Here is an 18,096-nt window from a genome sequence, read left to right as displayed (position 1 = left end):
CTACAGAGGATCTGTAGAAGGGTAGATAGTCGTCTCAACAGTGGAAAAATTATCTATCTTGAAGAACTTTGGTAAGGTTACAAAGAAACTTATAAACATAGCAGAAAAAAATTATTCCAAAAGTGAAAGCTATCGACCATTCAAAGACTTGTGGAATATACTATGAAAAATGTATAGCTCTAATAATATATCTAAGTCATATGTAGAAATTAAATTATGGTGAGGACCAAGAATAATACAACTTTATAATAATACCAATCTTTGATAAGCGTTATGCTTCTTTTGAAGAGGTGTTTTTCTTTCCATTTTTTTAACAATACAAACAAAGTTGATTGATGTTATGCTTCATTTGTATTGATAAAAATTTGAAAAAAACACATCTTCAAAAAGAAGCAAAATGCTATCAAAGATTAGTGTTATTATGAAAATTGCATTTTTGGTGCACACCATGGTTTATTTTCTACCTTTGCCTTGGAGATATTAGTGCTATACATTTTTCATACCATCGACAAGTGTCTTAATGGTCCATTAACTATAAAAGTTTTAGCATAAATTATGTTGCTGCAGTTATGATTTATTTTGCCATCTTATGAACGTTCTTAAAGATAGATTATTTCCCGGGGGTGAGATGACTATGTGCCCTTGTGCAGGTCCTCTATATGTTTTTTTACTACTTTAGCAAATTTGATGGGGATAATAAGGGAATTGGCTTGTTTGTCCCTCGTTCCTTATCTTCACTTCCTGATGTAGTTAGTAAGTGAATAAACTCTAAATTATTCAGTGTGCTCAGTTGTTATGTCTAAAATTATTTGTCATTTGACATGGCTTTTCTCCATGATTTGGTGCTTTAAATCCTAGAAATTCCCATCTCTATGATGTACGTCTTCTCCTCATCAATAATTCTTCTATCTGAACGCAATAGAGAAGCAAGATCTCTTGTGACCAAATGATGGTTGTGTCCATCAATTAAATCCTTCACATACCACTGCCATGATTCCTTATCTTATGCAATGACCATTTTCTCTTTCCACCCAACACAACTTATATTCTGTGGCTTCTGATTCTTATTCTCTTTCTTACCGTGCTTCTGATTCTTATTCTCTTTCTTCCGTGCTTCGCTTTATGCTCACGGAAACCTTTCCAATGCAAACAAATTTCCTAAAGATAATCTATTGGCTAGAATTGTACCACTCAACATAGCTTTTGCAAACACTGAACTCTTTATCAAGAGCATATTTGTTGTAACACAAAAGCCTTCATCCTTGGGTTCTCCGGATTGCTTTTAGAATCCACTAAGGGCGTCTCAACAGATCTATGAGAACGACAGCGGACGTGGTGATGTCAGATGTTACCTACTAGCGATTTAGGGGCCTGTTAGGGACGCTGCGAACATTTGTGTTTTGCGGATCACTTTGGAAGCCTATAAAGCGCGTGCACATTTGCCATATTTTTTGTGTCGCTGTTAGAGTAAACTGTGCACCTTTTTGCGGGTCACTTCGGGTGCGCCAATAACCAAAACGACAGGGCCGGGGCGTCCACGGCAGCAGGCAGCTCCAGGCGCAGGCGTGTCCACGCCTCCGCGCGCGGACAACTAGCCTCCAGGCTCCAGTATGAAATAGTGAGGGGTAGGATTTATATTTGTTTCAACCGTAGTTTTTTCACAACATATGGCTCATATAACTTCTTTTCAAAGTTATATAGTTCATAGCTCAACCAAACATACTCATAGCTTGGACTCGTACGATTCACTTTGGGTTATGCGGATCATCACTTTGGGTGGGTTATGCGGATCGTCACTTTGGGAGCCTACAAATAAAAAGTGTGTGGACAATTGGGTTCTGCGGGGAAATTCCTTCTGCGGATCACTTTGGCAGCAAGCAGCTCCAGGCGCGCAGGCGTCCACGCCTCCGTGAGCGGGTCCCTGCTCCATGGTCGGACAACCAGCCTCCAGGCTCCAGTATAAAATGGTAGCAAGCCTTTATCTGTTTTACCACACCTTCCAGCACACATCAAACCAGCCAGCCGCCCGGTTGGCCAAGCGAGGTTGGCGAGTAGTCTGCGTGAGAGGCGGCCCTGCAGCAATGGACGACCAGGGAGAGCTGCCTAATCACCCGGTGGAGCACATCGGCGACGCCGAGGTCGACGTCCATGCAGGTCACCGCGGCCACCACCTCCTCGACGCGGCGCGTTCACTCATGCTGCTAGGAGCAGCCGCCGCCGTCTCAGCCATGGGCGACCCCGACGCTGACGCTGCGCGTGTGTTCCTTGTCCTCGGTTTCGTCGCCTGGCTGCTCGGCGTGTGCCTCCTTTCTTTGGTGCCGGTGGCAGGTCGGTTCCCACAGGCTGATGCGTTGGCCGGCGCTGTCATAGCTATCGTCGGCGCTGTTCTCGGGAATCTGTTCACCCCATGGAACTAGCTCCCATCCGTCTCGCGCGCATGCGCATGGAATTAATTGGGTAGCGAGCAGCCTGGGATATTTATCATTGCTTCCTACTTCCATACTAGTACCATGCATGGCTCTCCCACCCTAGCTATGTAACTATGTTCCGAAGCATGTATTGATGTACTCTCTCCCTAAATGTTTATCACCATAATTTACGTGCCGATAACTTTAACTCGATTTATAAAAAATACGTGCAACATTTCTATCTCCAAATAAATTTATTAAAAAACTAGATTCAAATATCCATCCAATGATACTAATTATGTATCATAAATATTAATAATTTTAATATATATTTAGTCAAAGTTGTTTATCGAGAAGTGAAAACGACAGATATTTAGGGACGGATGGAGTATATGTATTATTATCTTGGCTATGAAAGAAGCGCTATTTGTTTAAACTTGTCGTTATATAAAAACCATGCAGGATGAGAGGCCACGGGAAAGCCCTTCGATGCTTGTCAGTACTGCTAAGAGCATCTCCAAGAGTTTGTCAAATTTTACTTGGCAAATCTTGTGATTTGCCAACTCCGAAAATTATATGCAAGTAAAAAAACAATCCATCTCCAAGAGTTTGGCATTTTTGACTTGGTAAAATAAAAAAACACGTTAACAAAACGAAGAGGCCCGCTAAGCGAACGAAGAGGCCCGCTAAGTGAACAAAGAGCCCCGCTAAGAAACGAAGAGCCCTGCTAAGAAACGAAGAGCCCCGGATGCCAAGCCGTATACACGCGCGTATATTTGCGCGCGCGGAGGGAAGATTTGCCAAGTTGCTATTGATGCCAAGTTGTTTTGCCAAACTGTTGGAGGCTATTTTTTCTTGTTTTGCCAAAATTATATGGATGCCAAGTTGAGATAGCAAACTCTTGGAGATGCTCTAACCATCACCCAGCCCCTAGACAGCAGCATTCCTTCTCACAAAGGGAAAAGTCTAATTTAATTATGCTCCATGAACTACAAACCAATTTTTAAACCCCCACTTTCCCTCAACTTTTAAAATTGTTGTTTTTGCGGCATATTAAACGTAAGGGTGCATGCATATACATGGGGCAGGGTTGCATTGGCTAACACAACTAATTTGAAAAGTTATCCAAAGCAGCAGACTACCGCCCAATACCGTGCTGACGACGCTTCAGCGGCGCTTCTACATAGTCTAGATGGTCCATACGAAGGCAACGTATCAGGTGCAAATCAACTAATCTGTGTAAACTTAAAAACTATCGATCAGGACCACTGGATGCTGATCAAGTCCCCTCACCCTATCCATTGAATCAGCATCTAGTGGTCCTGATTGGTAGTTTTCAAGTTTACACAGGTTGGTTGGTTTGCACCTGATATGTTGCCTCATATGAACTAATTATATTATACGACTATAGCTTCTACTAGCAAATAAGCTTTAAAATGAGTCCACGTCAAGATTCACACAATTTCAAGCTAGACACCATGAGATAGAGCATGATTTCGAAAAAAACAAAAACTAGTTTCATAATTTCCCAAGGTAAAACAATTCTTTTAAGATTAAACCAGATTTTAGGATTTTAAATTGTATTGTTTTCTCATGTAAAAATATTTAGATAGATTTTTGAATTTTTAATGATTTTATGGAAAATTTCTAAAACATTTTAGTCTAGTTTATCTCCGTGAACTTACAACTTAGTCCGATTTTTTACCCCCTTAGATGTTGCATCACATTAGCAAAACCACCATCAAAACTACCTAAGGTATAAAAACAAACAATTTTAAAAGTTGAGAGGTAAAAAAAACTAGTGACCGGCTTGAATGTTGGCAAAATCAATTAAATTATTATCTCCATGACCTACTTGGGGGTGGTTTTGAAGGCGGTTTTGCCCTTTTTTTAGGTTAATAATAAATTCTGGTAAATGTTTGATAAGGTTTTCAAAAATTTCAATCCGATTGCTCAATAAAAAAAGGGAATTGCTATTCTTCAAGCGCCTGAAATCCGGCTTTCATTTAGGCGACGATTTTCCAACATTAGATCAACATCCGATAGATCTCAGGCATTCACTGTTCATCTTCCTCCTCCAGCACTCGCCCCCGCTGCCAGCCCCTGCCCCCGCCACGGGCGTGTTATGGCTCGGCCGGAACCCTAGATCCAGGAGGAGGAGGAGAGCTTACCTTGTTGGGGCCGATGCGCCACTGAATCCGCGCCGTCGCTGCGCTAGGGCTGTCGCACCAGGGACGTCCGGGCCAGGGGAAAGAGAGAGGGAGAGGAGCCGCCGCCGACGAAGGGAGAGAAGGAGGAGCCACGGCGGCGGGTCGGCGTGTGCCTCCTTTCTTTGGTGCCGGTGGCAGGTCGGTTCCCACAGGCTGATGCGTTGGCCGGCGCTGTCATAGCCATCGTCAGCGCTGTTCTCGGGAATCTGTTCACCCCATGGAACTAGCTCCCATCCGTCTCGCGCGCATGCGCATGGAATTGGGTAGCGAGCAGCCGGGGATATTTATCTTTGCTTCCTACTTCCATACTAGTACCATGCATGGCTCTCCCACCCTAGCTATGTAACTATGTTCCGAAGCATGTATTGATGTACTCTCTATGTCTCTAAATGTTTGTCGCCATGATTTACGTGCCGATAACTTTAACTCGATTTATAGAAAATACGTGCAACATTTCTATCTCCAAATAAATTTATTAAAAAACTAGATTCAAATATCTATCTAATGATATTAATTATGTATCATAAATATTAATAATTTTAATATATATTTAGTCAAAGTTGTTTTGTCGAGAAGCGAAAATGACATACATTTAGGGACGGAGGGAGTATATGTATTATTATCTTCGCCATGGAAGAAGCGCTATTTGTTTAAACTTGTCGTTATATAAAAACCATGCAGGATGAGAGGCCACTGGAAAGCCCTTCGATGCTTGTCAGCAATGCTAACCCATCACCCAGCCCCTAGACAGCAGCATTCCTTCTCACAGAAGGAAACATACGAGATTGAAGGAAGATTCCAAACGCAGTAACGATTACATAGGAAGATATGGAATAGCCGAAAGACGAATCATTAAAATGTAGGGCACGTTTGGATTCCTCCGATGCTCGCCTTGCCTTAGCTAGCTGAGTAAAGTTTATGGCATTTGGTTTCTTTACCATATGCATGCACCTGCCTCTTTATCTGTGCTTTCAAGGTTTCTCCATGCACCTGACTTGATTAGAATAAAAACTATCTCAGTTTTTTTTTTGTTTTAGATAATAGATAAAATCTGGCTTCATCCCTTGCAAGCAAGAGAATCTGATTAATTATTACAAACATTTGACATAACAGAAACTAGATCCAACTTAAAACTCTACTAACATTAAAAGACCATCCAAAGGAAGTAAATAATTGCAAAGTCACTGCTTCTAGTGCTGGACACACATGGATGTGATGCACTACTTGTTTTTTTCACACCATTGTGTGTTGCTCTTATAAATAAATCACTCAGAAAAGAAACTACATTTGCAGTGGAAAAAAGAAAATAAAATAAAATGGAGATGCACAATTTTTTCCGAAGACAGCCTACAGAGATTGGAGGGTTACGAAATGGGAAGTAGTCGCTCGGTCATCAATGGAGAGAGATTAGAGAATATAAAACGGGGAAGAGCTCGCTCTGTCTTTAACGGAGAGAGATTAGTCAGTAGGTAGAGAGAGATTGAAACATGAGTCCCAATCCAACTAACCCCGCTTGGGCTGTCACATACCCACATCTACGTCTGGGATGTCACATGATCACATCCACTATTCCAGCTTGCGGCGGGCGTTGTGGAAAAATCAGGTTGCTGGAAGATGGCGCTGCGGTCTGCTTTCTCGTCGTCGGACGGCATCTTTTGTGGCGGGGGCGGTCCACCGGACGTGACATCGTCGACAAAATCACACCCGCGGCATGGTCTTCCGGTCGAGACAAAACCGCACCCGCTCCTTCTCCCATTATAAAAGGAAGATCCACTATTCCAGCTTGCGGCGGGCGTTGTGGAAAAATCAGGTTGCTGGAAGATGGCGCTGCGGTCTGCTCTCTCGTCGTCGGACGGCATCTTTTGGGGCTGGGGCGGGTCCACCGGACGTGACATCGTCGACAAAACCACACCCGCGGGATGTCCCATGCATGGTCTCCGCCGGTCGAGACAAAACCGCACCCGCTCGTTCTCTGAGTGAGGCCGGATTAGAAAACGAAATTTATCGAGAGAGCCAAAAGAAGAAAGACAATTTTAAACCAGAGCTAATAAGAAATTTTCTCTTATAAAAGGAAGATCACGCATCCAGCAGCACACATCCACCCACCACACCTGACACTCCTCATCAGTCCCAGGCCCCAAGCCGCACGAATGGCCAACCAGGCCCAGGGAGAGCTCCTGCCTAATCACCCGGCGCACGCCGATGTCCAGGCACAAGCAGGCCACCACCGCGACCACCAGCAGTACCGCCTCCTCGACGCCGCACGCGCGCTGATGCTGTTAGGAGCAGCAGCCGCCGTCTCTACCATGTGCAACGACCCAGACGCTGACGCCGCGCAGGTCTTCCTCGGTTTCGTCACCTGGCTGCTCGGCGTGTGCCTCCTTTGGTTGGTGCCATTACTGGCAGGTCGGTTCCCAGAAACTGATCGTTTGGTCGGCGCTGCCATCGCCAATGCCGGCGCCGTCCTCAGTCGCTTCTTCATCCCATGGAACTAGCTCCATCCTGCGTGCATGAGCAATGAGCAGCGCTGCTGGTCGTACGTTTTAGCGTGCTTTATTATGTTGGTCAATAATAAGGATCTACATATTTACCTGTCTTTATTTCCCTTACTTAGTACACTGTCTCCCCAGATCGCTATCTTCCGAAGCATGTACTATTATTATGCCAGCTGTGTTATGTAATAATGCTCTATATAAGTGTTTTGCAGCTTCGTTATATTGTCCAGTCTAGATTTTTCTTCTTTTTAATACAGTCAGCGGCTCTCATGTTCGATTCGTTTTAAAAAAGTTAATATTTGGTTGCACTTATAGCGTGACTGATCAAACCGCTATGCCCTTTGCGTGTTAATGTTAAACAGGCTGTACCACTATTGTATCTCCTACAACTAAAAAGAACAAAGTGTAGATATTTTTTGGTGCGATATTTGTTTTGGTTCGTTCGTCTGCCCACGCCTGCGATCCCCGCCTGCTTTGAAGGAAACAAATCGATCACCTGAGGCCACATGCATGGAAGGAAACAATAAGCATGCACCACGCGATAGAAAAAGAAACTGCCATCCCTGCGATCCCCGCCTGCTTTGAAGGAAACAAATCGATCACCTGAGGCCACATGCATGGAAGGAAACAACAATCAAGCATGAAAGAAAACAATCATGCGGTGCCCCTCTCTCGCTCGGTCATATATCTTTCATCTCCACGTAAAACCGGATCATATGGTATTGTCCATAATTTGGAGGGTATTAAATTTAGGCTGGGTGCATAGTAGGCCACCTAGCTTTATTCTTGCAACTTCTACCTCTTTATGTATTAGCTAAATTTTGTAGAACTGAACTCACAGGATTGAACAAATCCATAAGGCTAGCAATAGAACCTAAGTGTGAACCCCACCTTGTATCTCCTGGACGTTTCAGAGAGCAGATTTGATTTGCTCCTTGTCCTGTCTCAAGCTCATCAATAGCTAGCAAGCGTGCAAGTTCATCCATTTGGGCGTCATGGAGCTCATCGTGACACTTAGATGATGAGTCAACAGTGTTTACAGTAAAAACCAATTTCTAGAAAAATTGGGTAACAGGGACCACATCCTTTGATGCAGCAACAAGAGCAAGTTGTAGACGATGGGCATAGCAGTGAACATAATATGCATAAGGGCATTCTTTGAGAAAAAGTGCTTGCAACCCATTTAACTCTCCCTTCATGTTGCTAGCGCCATCATAACCTTGACCTCGAAGGTTCTGCACATCAAAGGCATAGCTGGACAACAGATAAGATAATTCTTTCTTCAATGTTAGTGCTTTGGTGTTCTTCACATGTATCAAGTCAAAGAACCATTCTTGTACAATACCATCATTATCCACAAATCTGAAAACAATTGCCATTTGCTCTCTTTTTACAACATCACATGTTTCATCCACAAGAATAGAGAACTTTGCATCCCCGATTTCCTCACGTATATGCTTCCTGACTTTCATTGCAAAAATACTCAAGATTTCCTTTTGGATATCAGGTGATGTGTACTTTGCAAATTGTGGAGCATTCTCTAACACAACACTTGCAATTTCAGGATTAAATTCAGCAAGAAGTTTTAATATTTCAACAAAGTTCCCTCTATTTTTTGACTGAGGTGTCTCATCATGGCCTCTAAAAGAACAAGATTGAAATGTTAACCACCTGACAGCTGCAATTGATGCTCTCAGCCGTAGACGATTTCTTTCTTTCTCTTGCTTGCTTGCCACCTCGATAATATTATCAACATGATTTGGTTGATTCAACAGGTTATGACATTCCGTGACTGCATTGTTGTGTGTTGAGCAAGGATCAGATCCTATGTGAACCAAGAATCCACAATTTTTGCCATTATTAACTTTCTTGTAGCTGTCAAAGCCTTGTGCTGTGAAGACATCAAAGCCACTTCTTTTCTTTATATTTTTGCTGGACACAAAGCAAAAAAGACAATATGCACGACCATTGCTGTAACACCCCTGGTGTTACGATCCTATTTAGCGCCGCGATGTAGGCCTAAGTCGATGGATCACGGAGTCATCAGGAGTTGCTGGAAAAATGGTGCTTTTGGAGATCATGTCACCATGATGGAAAGCTAACTTCTGATTATATTTTACCCAGTCAAGCCCCGGTGCATAACCCCTACTTTCTGCAGTTTAAATTATATTTGTGCATTAAGTTTTAAGGAGTTGAATGAAACCCACTTGCATATATATCTTTATCCTATGAGTCTTACTAGTATGACAGGATCGTGTAGATTGCTATGCTACAGGACTCTGGTAGAAGTCGACTGATTACCTGTCACTCACGAGATATAGGAAATATGTTACTATATGATTATCACCTGGAATATATAAAATGGTGGAAAGGAAAATGGTGATCGGGTAGGGATATGGTTTGGTTATTGGTGGGTGTAAGAAGTTGTGTCGCCGCGGAGGCGGGTCATAGCTTGGTTACACCGTTTTCCCTGTCTGGTCGGTTAAGGACCGATCGCTGCATATGACTCTAGGCAGGTCACAGACTTATTATCCCGAGCACATACTTGTGTATGGGCACTTGGAATACTTGTTGCTCTCCTGTCGCGGACCTAGCTCTTTCCGGACCAACTGTTAGGGTTTGTTTTTGGTGGAGGAGGTCCTTGCACCGCACTGAGTCCGTGACTCAGGGGCGGGGGCTTGAAGTCCTAGTTTGGATAGGGACCTGGACACTCGGGATAGGAGAGTGATGGGTTGGTCCTTCTCGTGCCTGGGGTACAAGTGGGGCATGTGTTTTCGGGGTACCCTGTGGGGGGCATTGATTCGTGAATCACCGGGCTATCCGGTACGGCTTGTCTATGGTTTGTAACACCTCGGGTGTTAGCCTTGCATAACTTGACTTGCATAACATGAGCATGATCATCAAGCATTCATAAACAAGCATTTACAATTGAAACATTGGATTGAAACATCTGCAACGTTTGCTTGTTATCGCATGTTTCTGGAACATATGCAACTTTTCTCATTATTTCATGTCTCCATGTGTATATGCATATAATCATGAGTGTATACATGTAGATGGTTGATATGAGTCACAAAAATATATTGGCAATGCATAGGTTAGCAAATGGAATATGGTTCATGAATGTCACTTCCCATGATCAAGCCTTAAGTCATGTTTCATGTGATTACTTTAAATAGCTCTATGAGTGACTAATACATGAAATGATTGAATGACTTTGCAAATTGCTTAAACATGTTTAGAGTATCATTATGAACAACTTTGATATTCATGGTTAGGGGTAATTAGGTCATTAAGCCATGATTTGAAGTGTAGCATCATCTAAATGTGACATGTTTGACCAAATTTGAACTAGGTTTTAGAGACCTTGCATGGAGGAGATCACTAAAGCAAAGTTGTAGTATTTGCTATAAGGAACAACTTTTATTTTTGGGTCACTAACTGATTCAGCTCCTAACATATGTGAAATTGGATCACAAGAATCAGCAAAATCAACATTTCAACACTTATACAAATTTTTCTAAGTCGTGTTCACTGACCGACTGACAGGCTTACTTTGGGGGTGATTTTACTCAGTCTCGGTTGTGAATTAGAGCATGATCTTTGAACAAGAATTGTAGAGGGCACTTAGGGCTACAAATTTTGTTTTGGGATCATCCACTGGTTTGCTTTGCATCGTGAGATAATTCGAATGAAAAACTCGCTGTCAGGCTCGTATCGGGGTTAACTGACGAACTGCATCGTTGTTCAGTGGCCGACCGGAGCAGAGTCCGCGCACCGCGTGGTGGCCAGCGGACGCCGCGCGTCGTCGGAGCCTCACCGCGTGTGGCCAGGGCAGGCCAGTGCGCGCCTTCACCTCTCCTGCACCCGCCCGCACTCAGCCGCGCCCCCATTTCGCATCTCCGGCTCTCCTTCGTCGTTCGCAGCGCCCGCAGCAGCAGCGCCGCTCGCCACCACCGTCGTTGCCAGCCACCGGCTTGTCTAGCCGCTTCTCCATCACCGCAATCCCTCCACCGTCTCCCCAGCAACCTACCATGTCCAACCGTGCCCACGGTTTGAGCTCGGTAAGCCGCCGCGCCGTGCAAATCCTCGCCGGAGCAGCACCGCGAGCCCCATCACCGTGGCCACATCGCCACCGTCCACCTCTGGCCACGCTAGAGTGCTAGCTAGGTTCGCCGTAGCTCTGTGATGCTCGGCGTAGCGTTTGATCGAGTCACCGTAGCTTCCACCAGCGTCTCACCATCGACCCGCACCTCTGCCCCGCCATGGCCGCCGCCGCCGTTGCTAGCACCGACGAGAAGGCCACCCATGTAGCTGAATCGATGCGCCAGGTCGAGTAGATCATCGTGTGATGATGTCACCGCCGGCAAGTTCGCCGTCGGCGAGCCTTGGCCGCGCCACAGTAGCGCAGCGTAGCTGCCCAGTTTCAGGTCGATGACATGTGGGGTCCTCTGACCGATGGGTCCCACCGGTCAGCGACTCTGTATTTGAAAGCTAGTTCATTTGATTCCAGATTTTGAATTGTTTTGTGATTTTTAGATCTCCAGTTTGGTAGCTTCAAAAATTGTGCAATAAATTGTGTAGTGTTCCTTAGGAAGGGTAGTATTTAAGAAAAATATATTCTTGACATTTACAGTAGAAATTTTTGGAGATTTAAATGGAGATTTGAAATGTGTTTTTGAATGCATGCAAACTTGTTTATTTTATATCTAGAGTTTCTATGCTCCAAAAATTATGAAATTTTTGTGGTGAGCTAGTCTTAACATATATGAGCTCTGGTAAAAATTTGAGGATCAGTGCATGGGTAGATTTATAGTTATAGATTTTTATTTTATAAATAGTTAATCCTTGTATGAATTTTTATAAATTATTTATGAATCCAAAATTCATGAAATTTGTTGGGGGTAATCCTAGTACCATAAGGATGCTAGGAAAAATAGGAAATCTGTTGCTTGACACTTTTCACTAGGGTTTTCTATTTATGCTACTTTAAGCCTTTCTATTTTTTTCATTTTTGTATAGAATGTTTTACTGTATAAAATGGCATGAAACTTTTACAGTAGTCTTTTAGTAACCTTAGTAAAGCACTGTAAATTTTTGAGAATTTATGAAGTACATCTGTTATATGTTTATTATTTAACCTAGATATCTAAATAAAATAATAAAGGCATTTAAATGAATAGTTTGGGCTTCACCATTATATTGTCTTGAATGTATTTGGTATGCTTAAACTGTTGGTAGGCTTTATGTTGTCAAACTTTGAGTGATTACATGAAGTAGAAGTATTGTTGCTTAAAATGCAAATTTAAAAGGATTCCGGATAGATTCTGTAGTTTGACAAGTTGCATGATAGGGATGATGTTTGCTGTAAAAATGGTTAATAACAAAGTTGTAGATAATTTGATAAGATTTCCAAAAAGTCCAGGATCCCTGCATTTGGATTAGTAGAACTCCAGTTATGAGTAAAACAAGTAGCTGCTGTTTTGTGATATAGTAGATGCATTGTGGAAATAGTTAATTAAATAATCAAGAAGAGATATGCACCTACTCAATAAACATGATGCACTTGTAAACATATATGCATTCACGATATCTTATGCCATATTCATGCATCTAGGATCGGAGGAAGAAATAACGTTGCTGGAATTCGACGAAGCAGAGGGAGGGGACCAGCCGGAGAATCCTCAAGTCACAGCTCCCGAAGGCGTGGAGCAGAATCCTGAAGAGCTTCCGGAGTGTCCTGACCACCACCCTACTTCCTTTCTACGAGGCAAGCCCCGGAGCATTCTAAGTCTCCCAGTATTTTACAAATGATTACTTAAGTACTTATGATTGATGCATTAGGTTATAAGAGTTGAATAAAACCACTTGATGCATATAAATTCCTTGTCCAGATATTACACCTTTAACCGGTATAGGTCTAGGATTGAATATATGCTTAGCCATGCTTAGACCGGTAGAAGTCAGGTGATGTCCTGTCACCTACGAGATATAGGTGGATACCGGAGCACGGTTGGCTATATCTGCTATCGTGGAACAGAACCATGAGGTAAAAGTAAATCGAGACCGGGCGGGATATCGATAGAGAAGCAACAAGGCATGGAGATCTTGGGTGTGGATCTATCCCCGTCTGTGTCGATCAAGGACCATACCATTGTTGGAACTTTTGACAAGATTGAACGCATGCCTATCACTTAGCTGGCCGGATAACTCGTTCCGACCGCGAAGCTAAGTAGCTCAACTCAGGCCGGGCCTCATTCTGTTGTGCGCTCGTTGCGGGGGCGATCAAACTGAGCCCAAGGGCAGGCTAGGCCTGAACATCCTGGCATTTGGTATCCTCGATTGTGCGGCACGGTATGAACCCATGAAATGTGTACCTGAGTTGTACCAAAGGTGACCTAAGGCTATCGTGGCTGGTAGACCTGGGTTTATGTTAGGAATAAATTCCTAGCAGGTTGAAATCGATTCGAATCGCCGTCTCTCCCGGATAGTGAGAAACTTGACTAGCTCCAACATCGTAGTAACTGTGTTATGGAACATGATGGTTCGGATGAATATGGAATTACAATACCTGCTATGGTTACTATTGTATGCTTTTAAATGATATACCACATGTTTGGCACAGGATAGTTGCTAATCTAGAAATGGATAGTTATAATTAACTTGATAAAGGAATCGTAATTGTACAATGAGTCAATTGCTTTTATGCAAAATGTTGTCGAGTTACGTCCACTTATATAGCCTTGCATAATCCTTGGAGTCATTTTATTTCTGGTTCATGACGGGTAAGTCTAGCTGAGTACCTTCTCGTACTCAGGGTTTTATTTCCCATTGTTGCAGATGGCACTGTGTACCATGGTTATTGCAAGAGTTGCTTCTATCCCACCGTGGATGAGGAGTAAGCCTTGGACAGGCTTCTTTATTAATCCCTATCTTTGCTTTTGTGGACCGTGATCCTACTTGGCACTGTATCAAACTATGTTGGAAACTTTATTTTCGAACTTATTTGCTTCCGCTTTATCTATCAAACTCGGTTTGTAATAACTTTTATTCGTACTCTGATGATGAAATGTATCTGTGAACTTTATGTAATATGTGGCATGTATGTTGAATCATGTACGATCTTGGTTGTTGTAAATCATTTATCGAGACCCATCATGGTACTCGACGGACTACCGGGTTTATATGGGTTCAAGTATGACAGTGCGACCGCTTTCGGGCTGCCATTGTACTTGTACTCTTATAAATTGGTCGGTTCTACGACGGCTAGTATCAGAGCAAGATTCAACATTAATTGTCACAAGTGTATTTAAAACAAAAGTTTTTGTTTTCCAAAAACCCTTCTCTAGCAACTAATAGTTATATAATAGGTATTTGAAATCTAAAGTGTGCCAATGATCACTTTTCTTATGCCCAAATTAAGGACTATTAGGTGGCTATTTAAGTACTAACATGGGGGTTTTTACTTCGTCGTCCATACGGCGTGCTATTGTATGGATGCCATTCACTTGAGTGGTAATGTATGGATCAATTGCCTCTACGCCAAGGTAAGATGATAAGTGACATGACCGCAAGATGTGAGCGTGCGGTCGGGGAGAGATAGTTTTGGTACGGTTATGTATGCATGCTTGCATGTGTATATAGTACGTATTTAATTGTGGGTTTAAATTATTGTCGGGTAGATTGATATGGAAGTATATGTATGGGTATACATATATGGAAGTATTTACAATTACATTCTGCATATTTCATTATGGGTTTAGGGCTAAAATGAAATCTTATGCAGGTACACTAACAACGAAATGTGTAGCTCGACTAGTTACGTTATATATGAGAGAACGTATGTATGACACCGTGTCTACCGTTAGAAACAAATTTTTCCTAAGTTTGTGAGGACGTACAGAACGAGCATGCATCATGATAATTACCATTCACATAATTAAATTGTTCCTCCCCTTATAAATTTCTTACTCGGATATGTAACTCTTCTCCATTATGGCCTAGTCTCTCACCAAGTGGTACATGTTAATGGTGCAGATGGCACGCACAAAGCAGACCGCTCGCAAGTCCACCGGAGGCAGAGCTCCCCGTCGTCAGCTTGCTCCACGTATCCATCAACGTCACATGTTTCTTGGAGAGTTTGGGATGCCTACACTCTTGTGGAGAGTGCTCAGCTATGTAGGCTATCCTGATGGAATGGAGCCCCGCTATTTCTGGGCGAATGAGCAGTTTGGGGAGGGTCTCTTGGTTACTGTGGAGGCCGTTGTTCGTCCCCGAGGTGACGGTTCTGAGTGGACAGGCTGGTGTTATGAGTCAACTGGCAGGACTGCTGAAGAAGCAGCTAACAGGGCAGCCTTTGGGATACTGAAGGATATCATGGATCGTTTTCCTCAGGAGCTGGCAGCTGCTTTGGTTGGAGTCTTTCCGAGGGGCAACCCCTCCACTAACTCATGGTAGCAGGTAAGAGGAAGACCCTTGGAGATTGGTGCAGTAGAAGGGCAGAACAGTGATAACCCTACCATGAGCGCCATGTTCGCAGTGATGAAAGTGTTAGATGGAGTAGAAGGTAGCCTCAGACGTGTGTCTGGCACTCTTGGTCATGCCCGCGAGGACCGACGTCAGCTTCAGAGGGAGCACGACGCCGAGATTGAGAGGCTCAATGCAGAGATGGCTCAATTAACTCACCAGAGGAATACAGCCTGGTCCAAAGAAGATGTTCTGAGAGCTCGATAGTTTGAGCTAGAGCAGCAGCTGGCCAATGCGGAAGAGTACAACGACAACCTACATGAGGAGGTTCATCAGCTGAATAACCAGCTCCACCCTTATGTTCTGCCTGGAGCCGCAGAGATGGATCTAGAGAAGGACGAGGAAGAAGAAGAAGTGGAGCCTGAGAGAGGAGATGATCCTATCTCTGACCTCTCTGACCTCGATAGTGATCATGATGAGGATTAGATCGCTTAGTACTTAGTGGAAGGGCTAATGTATCACCTTTATTCATGTAATGGACCTGTAGTTCGAATTTGGTATTGGTAATCCGACTATCATGTAATATTGTTAATCGCATGACTATCGCACGTTTGGTTGAACATCAATGCAATTCCAGTCCTTTGATGGTGATCACGATTTAAATTTGCATGCGTTATAAGCGCGATAAGTGGTCAAATTGGTGATGTCATGTTGCAAGAATGAATTGTTATGCCTCTGTTTTTGTTGTGAATTTGAGAATTTTCTCCAATAATTTCAGTTTGGTATGATGATAATTCATCTGCAATCTCTTGACATCAACCAATAATCGCTTATTGTTGCAACTTCGCAGATGACGTGCACCCGTGCTGGAGCTGGTGGCAGCTAGGATGGCAATAATGATGACTTGCCACCCCCACCGCCGCCGTTCGCTCAGGAGTTCTTTACCCAATTCTTGGGGAGCCAAAGGACAATGGAAGAAGCTTTGCGTCTCATCGCGCAAAACACCGCTCGTGGCCACCCACATCAACCAGGGGCCGAGCCAAATCAGCATAGTACATTCAAGGAGTTTCTGGATACGAAGCCTCTAATCTTCAAGGTGGCTGAGGAACCACTGCAGGCTGACGAGTGGCTCAACACCATTGAGCAAAAATTTCGTCTGCTGAGGGTCATAGAGCATCTGAAAGCTGAGTATGCTTCTCATCAGCTACAAGGACCAGCAGGGATCTGGTGGACACATTTCTTGTCGTCTCTTCCCGCTAATGCGCGAGTGACCTGGGAACAGTTCAAGCTGGCTTTTAGGGGACATCATATTCCCCCGGGCCTAATGCGCATGAAAGCAGCTGAATTTATGAGGCTCACTCAAGGAACGAAGACCCTCACCGAATATATGCACGCATTCAACAACCTGTCCAGATATGCTCCAGGTTTTGCAGATACTGAGGAGAAAAAGATAGAGATCTTCAAACGGGGTCTGGGTACCAAACTGATGAAGACCATGGCCAATTCTAGGTGTGCCATGTACAATGAGTTTATTAGTGATGCCTTGACCCAAGAAAACCACAACAACATGCATGCCGTTGCTAAGGGTCACAAGAGGGCATATGAGGCAGGTGCCTCCGGATCTTCACAGTCAAAAGCGCCTATCACAGCTAGGCCACAATTCCGTCCACCTGCACCCAAGTTTAGGCCTCCACCACCTAAGGCTCAGAACGGCAGACCTCAGAAACCATTCCGTAAGGCGTTCACTATTGCCTTACCAAAAGGAAATGGTAGTCAGGACAGCTCCACCGGATTCAGAAATAATCAACCATGTTTCAACTGCAATCAAGTGGGTCATTGGTCCAAAGAATGCCCCCACCCTAAGAAGAATGGCAACCAGAATTAGAACAATCAGAGGCAGGCGAATGCCAGGGCACGTCCGGGATACGTGCATTATACCGCTGTTGAGGAAGTGCCCGCTGGAGAAGTTGTCACGGCTGGTATGTTTCTTGTCAACAAGCATCCCGATGTTGTTTTATTTGATTCGGGAGCTTCTCATTCATTTATGAGTCAAGCATTTGCATCTAGACATGATCAGGAAATAATTGAAGTAAGCAAAGGGGGTTATAATATAAGTTCAGCAGGGGGTACTATTTCTACCAAAAATATAGTCAAAAATGTGCTCATCTCTATACAAGGGAGGGAGTACACCACGGATCTGATAATATTGCCCGGGTTATCGATAAGTGTAATCTTAGGCATGAATTGGATGAAGGATCATGGTGTTCTTATTAACACTAGCACCCGTACTATTATGTTAAGAGAACCCACGGGAGGGAATGCTTTTCTAGTACCACTCTCTCGCAATTTCGAACTCCAACATTTAGCTTGTGCTATCCAAACCACCACACTTTGTGATATCCCAGTGGTTTGTGAGTTTCCGGATGTATTTCTAGAGGAATTACCAGGTCTACCACCGGATAGAGATGTGGAATTTAAGATTGAGTTAGTGCTAGGTACGGCACCCATATCAAGAAG

At 43.7% G+C, this 18,096-nt stretch overlaps 1 protein-coding gene across 1 annotated transcript; it reads right to left on the bottom strand.

Annotated features, from left to right (window-relative positions):
- Positions 1-8,168: 8,168 nt before the first annotated feature.
- LOC136526419 (uncharacterized) lies at positions 8,169-11,458 on the bottom strand. Its single transcript, XM_066519087.1, has 2 exons — positions 11,367-11,458; positions 8,169-9,045 (listed from the first exon to the last, which is right to left on the bottom strand). Exons 1-2 carry the CDS (start codon positions 11,456-11,458, stop codon positions 8,169-8,171), a joined length of 969 nt encoding a protein of 322 aa, XP_066375184.1.
- Positions 11,459-18,096: the final 6,638 nt, after the last annotated feature.

Source organism: Miscanthus floridulus, chromosome 19, assembly GCF_019320115.1.
Source record: "Miscanthus floridulus cultivar M001 chromosome 19, ASM1932011v1, whole genome shotgun sequence".
Taxonomy (NCBI): domain Eukaryota; kingdom Viridiplantae; phylum Streptophyta; class Magnoliopsida; order Poales; family Poaceae; genus Miscanthus; species Miscanthus floridulus.
This window is presented reverse-complemented; position numbering and strand designations above follow the sequence as displayed.

Excerpts from the sequence above, each read along its gene's own strand:
- LOC136526419 (XM_066519087.1), bottom strand. The coding sequence starts at position 11,458 with ATGATCTACTCGACCTGGCGCATCGATTCAGCTACATGGGTGGCCTTC. Across the intron at positions 9,046-11,366 it reads GCGGCCATGGCGGGGCAGAG|CAAAAATATAAAGAAAAGAA; the intron begins GTGCGGGTCGAT and ends CTTTGTGTCCAG.